At 55.4% G+C, this 6,000-nt stretch overlaps 1 protein-coding gene and 1 long non-coding RNA gene across 3 annotated transcripts in view; one reads left to right on the plus strand and one right to left on the minus strand.

Moving 5' to 3' along the window:
• Positions 1 to 6,000, plus strand: part of KANK2 (KN motif and ankyrin repeat domains 2) — a 29,388-nt gene that overhangs the window by 13,408 nt on the left and 9,980 nt on the right. For both annotated transcript variants that reach the window (XM_055080850.1, XM_055080847.1), the window contains exons 5-10: positions 630 to 803; positions 899 to 1,001; positions 1,806 to 2,045; positions 2,693 to 2,780; positions 3,334 to 3,553; positions 4,397 to 4,539. In XM_055080850.1, coding sequence (XP_054936825.1) covers positions 630 to 803; positions 899 to 1,001; positions 1,806 to 2,045; positions 2,693 to 2,780; positions 3,334 to 3,553; positions 4,397 to 4,539 — 968 coding nt within the window. The remainder of the gene's footprint in view (positions 1 to 629; positions 804 to 898; positions 1,002 to 1,805; positions 2,046 to 2,692; positions 2,781 to 3,333; positions 3,554 to 4,396; positions 4,540 to 6,000) is intronic.
• The window catches only part of LOC114487733 (uncharacterized), a 30,768-nt gene that overhangs the window by 1,324 nt on the left and 23,444 nt on the right, over positions 1 to 6,000 (minus strand). The window lies entirely within an intron of this gene.

Below are 6,000 nucleotides of genomic sequence, written 5' to 3' on the forward strand. Positions count from 1 at the left end.
AAAAAAAAAAAAAAAAAAAAAAAAGATTAATATTAAATCTTATCAAAATATTGTTTACAATTCTCTTGAATTAACAAATGCTCTTCAAGGGCTCTTGATGTGCAGATGTTGTTCTAAGCTCTCTCCCTCACATTACTGTCTTTAGTCTGCACAATGCCATGATGTAGGAAATGGTGTTTGTCCAAGGCACAGAGAGGTTAAGTGACTTGCCTGAGGTCACACAGCTCTTTTGTGGGAGATATGAGTCCCGACCATGACCACTATGCTTGGCTATAGTTTGCAGACAATACTCAGTATGAAGTCGGAGGGGGTCACAAGCCAGGATTATGGGGTCTCGTAGTCTTCCCTGACCCTGACCAGCTGCGAGGCAGGCAACAAACCAGGGTTGGAATGGATTCTGCCACTTGTTTGCTGGGTGACCTCAGGCAATCTGTGCGCCTCAATTTCCTCATCGGTAAATAATCCAACTTCTGCATGGGCTGGGAAGATTTGATGAAATAATGCAAGAATTAGCCCTTGGAGCACCTGGCCTGGGGTATGTGACCCCCCCCACCAGGAGGTAGCTATTGTTACTGTTCTTGTTTTGCTATTGTTACCCACAGTAAGCGCCTCTTTTCCTGCCCCTTCAGGTCTCCCACAGGCTCCTGCAGAGTCATCCTTGTCACCCCCGGAATCTGAGGGGGACTCCCTCGCACAGCCAGAGAAGAACACAGGCCTGGTGCCTGCCCACGACGCCGCAAACAGGGTGCCTACCAGGCAAGCAGCCCCACAGGAGTTGGAGTCAGAGGAGGCCGGGGGTGCAGGTAAATGGGGGTGGCCACCGAGAGGGTCAGGTGCCAGAGGCCCGGCATGGGGTCTGGCTTTGGGAGACCCTCACGACACCACGCTCCCCCACCAGCAGGGCCCCAGGCAGGTGTGCCATCCATCCTGAAGCAGAAGGAGGAGCCCACAGACCCCGAGACCCACCGGAGGAGCCTCCAGTTCGTGGGGGTCAACGGCAGGTGAGAGAACCTGGTCTGAGCCCCTCACTTTATGGTTCATTCATTTAACCAAAGCACAGTAGACAGACGAGGAAACGGAGGCACAACGGGGCCCCGTGGGTTGGCTCCAGAGCCTGTGCTGCAACCACTGCACCACACTTCCCCTCGGGAGGTGCCGGACTCGGCTCCCTGCCCTGATGGAGCTTCTGGTCCACGGTGATCTTGGTCCCTGATAGGCGATCCCAACACAACATGATTGGAGCAATGATGGGGGATGCTCAGGCAGTGGGGGGCCCAGGGAAATAACTGACTGAGGGGAACACATGTACTGCAGGACAAGCAGAAGCTTGCGAGGTGCAGAGTGGGAGGGGTAGGGGTCTCCTGATGGAGGGCACAGCCTGGATAAAGGCTCAGGGGTGGGAGGAAGCAGTGATGTGAAAGATGGGAGGCCTGGGGAACCGGGCCAGTTGGGAGCCTTGAATGCCAGGCCCAGAAGTTTAGATGTGTTTGGAGGTAGCAAGAAGCATGAGGGTCCTATCTGCAGTGGGGCAAGGATCTGAATCAGTATAACACCTGTGTAAGGAGCAAAGTCTAAGAGGTACCAAAGGGTGGGAGGGAAAAGCAGTGTCCCTCCCTGGCCCCCCCCAAGCATGATCACAATCACAGCCAGTGTTTGTTGATCACTTACTGAGTGCCAGGTGCTATAAGCTGCATCCCTGGAGCCCTGTGAGCTAGATACTGCGATTACCCCCATTTAACAGATGGGGAAACTGAGGCCCAGAGAGGTCAAGTGCCCCTCCCCACCACCTGCAGTGTCTCCCCCAGGTATGAGTCCTCATCTGAGGATTCCAGCACAGCAGAGAACTTCTCGGACAATGAGAGTACAGAGAACGAGGCCCCAGAGCCGGAGGAGAGGGTTCCGAGTGTGGCTGAAGCCCCCCAGCTCAGGCCCAAGGAAACGGCAAAGGCCAAGATCAGCCGGGAGGAGTGCCAGCTGTCCCAGGAGTCTCAGCAGGCGCCCACAGCTGAGGCGGCGTCGGGATCAAGTGCGGAAGAGGAGATCCGGTCAGTTTTCTGTGTGGGAGGGATTTAGGCAGGGCCTGGGGTGACCTCTGCCTCAGATCCCACCATTCAAACCCTCTGAGGGAACCTCCGATCAGTCATGCCCACCTTAAGTCTGAATTAGTGAACAAGCACTTTCTCCTTCTGGGCATCTGAAGGTCCGGAGGCTTTGATAAAGGGCCTGATGGGGGCAATTTGGGCTGTTCAGGTTTGGGTTTAAGGGGCAGACCAAGTTTGTCCTTAAGCCACCCACCTTCTTTGGGACATTTGCCACATCTGTCCATCCTGTGTATGTCTCTTTTTTTTTTTCCCCTGATTAAAAAAAAAAAAAAAAAATCTGTCCTCAGAGAAAGATTTTCCATCTGCCACTGGCCACTTGGAATAAATTTTGGCCCACGTGTCCACTTTCTCTTGGGGTCTGTGTGCTCCCCATGTCTTCCCCTTGGGGTGCCGTGTAAAATTATGTCCCCGGGGAAGGGGGTCTGAGATTCTACCACTCAGGTGAGCCCTGGCAGGACTGGGTGAGTGCCTTGGTGGAGAGTGTTGAGGGCCTCTCTGAGCACCCCAACTGGATGTGGGGAGTGGGGGGCACCCAGGAGGCTGAGGTGGGTGCTCCCAAGATCAACTCCCCGTTTGTCTGCCACCGGCAGGATGGAACTCAGCCCCGACCTCATCTCAGCCTGCCTGGCCCTGGAGAAGTACCTGGAGAACCCCAATGCCCTCACCGAGCGGGAGCTGGTACGGTGGGGCCCTGGGCCTGAAAGGGCGGGGGGAGGGCTTTGTCCCTTCCACCCTCACCCTGGCTTCTCCTTGTGCTTTGGATCATGGGGACCCCAGGATCCTAGCTGGGAGCTTGTGGGGGGCTCCAAGGCTTGAGTCTTGGTCTTTGGAGAGGCTCCAGGGAGGCAGGGAGGGGCCAAGCATGATTGCCCGCCGGCAAACCCAGCCTTGGTTCCTGTTCCTTCGGGGGCTTGAGGGAAGGGGCTGCCATATTTCCCTTGATGGGTGTCTACACTTGCCTTTGAAGGTCACATCCAGGGTGGAAATGCTCACACCTTCTTCTGGGGGCATACCTGGTACTGCAGTGTCTACACTTCCCTTTAGGGTTCTTGTCCAGGGCAGGGGACACTACATTTTCCTCCAGGGGGGCTCACTGGGGTGGGGCGCCCATGCTTCCCCTCAAGGCTCGGGTTCAGGGTGGTGTGTCTGTACTCCCCTTGGGGGGGCTTCGTCTGGGATGGGGTGGGCTTCCGTGGCCCTCACACCCCTTTCCTTCCCAATCTGCATACAGAAAGTGGCCTACACCACGGTGCTGCAGGAGTGGCTGCGCCTGGCCTGCCGCAGCGACGCCCACCCAGAGCTTGTGCGGCGCCACCTGGTCACCTTCCGGGCCATGTCGGCGCGGCTGCTGGACTATGTGGTCAACATCGCCGACAGCAACGGCAACACTGCGCTGCACTACTCCGTGTCCCACGCCAACTTCCCCGTGGTGCGGCAGCTGCTTGACAGCGGTGAGCCCGGCGGGGCGGGGCCGGTGCAGACACTGCCCTCCTGGTCTGTGGGGGAGGCCACCCTCATAGTTTGATGGATGAAACGCTGCCCTCCCCGTCTGATGGGGGAGACGCCGCCCTCCCCGTCTGATGGGGGAGGCGCTGCTCTCCCAGTCTGAGGTGAGGGGGATACAGGCCCCCCCTGTGGCCCCGGTGTACTGGAAAAGGCAGACATGGTCTTACGGAAAATATGTGGCCCTTCCCTCCACCCACCCACCCCCACCAATGACCCCTGTATAATGAAGGCGCACCTCTGGAACCCTAGTCTGAGGGAAGGACGTGGATGTGGCCTCTGGCCTGGGGCTTGGAGAGAAGATGTGGTCCTCAATGCGACATGAAGAAATTTGCTTTCCCCTAGTGTAAGAGGGAAGACATAGCCCCCTAGTCAGTCTGATGAAGGAGGCAGAGCCCACAGTCTCATGGAGGAGACTGACTAGGGACTCTTCCAGATCAATGGGGGAGACACAGCTCCTACTTTCAGCCCTAAATGTGGGTGCCAGTATCCAGGGGGCCCCAGTCTGATGGAGGAGGCACAGTCTACACCTTTAGGAGCCCCTCCCATAACAGAGATGGAGACCCTAGGCCAGAATGGGGTTCTCAGTCCAAGAAAAAGGAGTAATTAGGCCAGGCCTAGACTGCTGGAGGAGGCATGATACCCAGTGCTCATTATGGTCGTGAACAAGGTTTCCAGTCTGATGGCAGAGACATGGCCTGGTCCTCGGGACCCTCCCTCAGCCTTCAGGCAGACCTGGCCAGCATCAGGGGTGTCTGAGGCCTGCTGTCCTTCTGGTGCCCTCCCCTCAGGTGTCTGCCAGGTGGACAAGCAGAACCGCGCCGGCTACAGCCCCATCATGCTCACCGCCCTGGCCACCCTGAAGACCCAGCATGACATCGAGACTGTCCTGCAGCTCTTCCGGCTCGGAGATGTCAATGCCAAAGCCAGCCAGGTACGGGCCCTCGGCGCTGCAGACCGGGATAACGCTTCCCATTTATTAAGTCCTGGCCATACCCCAGCCCAAGGGGAGAATCCCCACTCCACAGGCAAAGAAACCAAGGCTCAGAGACATATTCATTTCCTCAAGGTCAAACTAGAGGAGGGGGGACTTGAACCTGGGGGTCTAGCTCCCCATTCTTTTATTTTTTTTTTTTGGCCGTGTCACATGGCATGTAGGATCTTAGTTTCCCAACCAGGGATCTAACCTGCGCCCCCTGCAGTGGAAGCACGGAGTCTTAACCACTGGACCTCCAGGGAAGTCCTGAGAACCCCATTCTTTTTTTTTTTTTTTTTTTTAATTTATTTATTTTATTTATTTATTTTTGGCCGCGTTGGGTCTTCATTGTGGTGAGTGGGCTTCTCATTGTGGTGGCCTCTCTTGTTGCAGAGCACGGACTCTAGGCATGTGGGCTTCAGTAGTTGTGTCATGTGGACTCAGTAGTTGTGGCTCGCAGGCTCAGTAGTTGTGGCTCGCTGGCTCCAGAGCACAGGCTCAGTAATTGTGGCACACGGGCTTAGTTGCTCCGCGGCATACGGGATTCTCCTGGACCAGGGCTCGAACCCGTGTCCCCTGCATTGGCAGGAGGATTCTCAACCACTGCGCCCCCAGGGAAGCCCCCGAGAGCCCCATTCTTAATGACCTGCCTGCCAGGGTGCCTCTGATACAGGACCTCATGGTGGAAATGGGGGTGTGGGAAGACATGGGGGTACTCAGCTTTTCTTAGGCCGACACCATCCCACATCCTGCTTGGTAATTCACTGACCAGCAACCGGACGCTGGGGACTTAAATGTTTGACAAGCAGGCACGGTCCCCACCCTCCCAAAGCTCACTAGCCAGCCAGGAGCTCCAGGAGCCCGAGCATCGCAGGCTTAGCGGAGGTTTGGACTCAGGGCTGCGGGAAGCTACCAGGGCAGGGTCTAGGGCTGCTTTCTGGTTTGGAATCTCCCTTCGGCTGTATGTTGGGGAGCAGAAGCTGGGAGACTGTGGGGGTGACTGGGGCGTGGGTGGGTGTCTGGGCAGAAGAGCAGGGCAGCCAGGACCCCGTGGGTACAGCAAGGAGGGGAGAGATTAGCAGCAGCCTTACCGCAGTGAAGGAAAAGAGGGAGGTGCTGCCATGGTGCGTAACAGGCAGACCCTCCTTGCTTTTTTACTGTTTTTTTTTTTAATTAAAATTTTTTTCTTGGTGGTTTACTTTTTTTTTTTAAATCGAAGTATAGTTGATTTATAGCGTTGTGTTAGTTTCTGGTGTACAGCAAAGTGATTCAGTTTTACATATATGTTCTTTTTCAGATTCTTTTCCATTATAGGTTATTACCAGCTATTGAATATAGTTCCCTGTGCTATACAGTAGGACCTTGTTGTTTATCTGTTTTAAATATAGTAGTTTGTATCTGTTAATCCCAAGCTCCTAA

The sequence above is a fragment of the Physeter macrocephalus genome, chromosome 2, assembly GCF_002837175.3.
Source record: "Physeter macrocephalus isolate SW-GA chromosome 2, ASM283717v5, whole genome shotgun sequence".
Lineage (NCBI taxonomy): Eukaryota > Metazoa > Chordata > Mammalia > Artiodactyla > Physeteridae > Physeter > Physeter macrocephalus.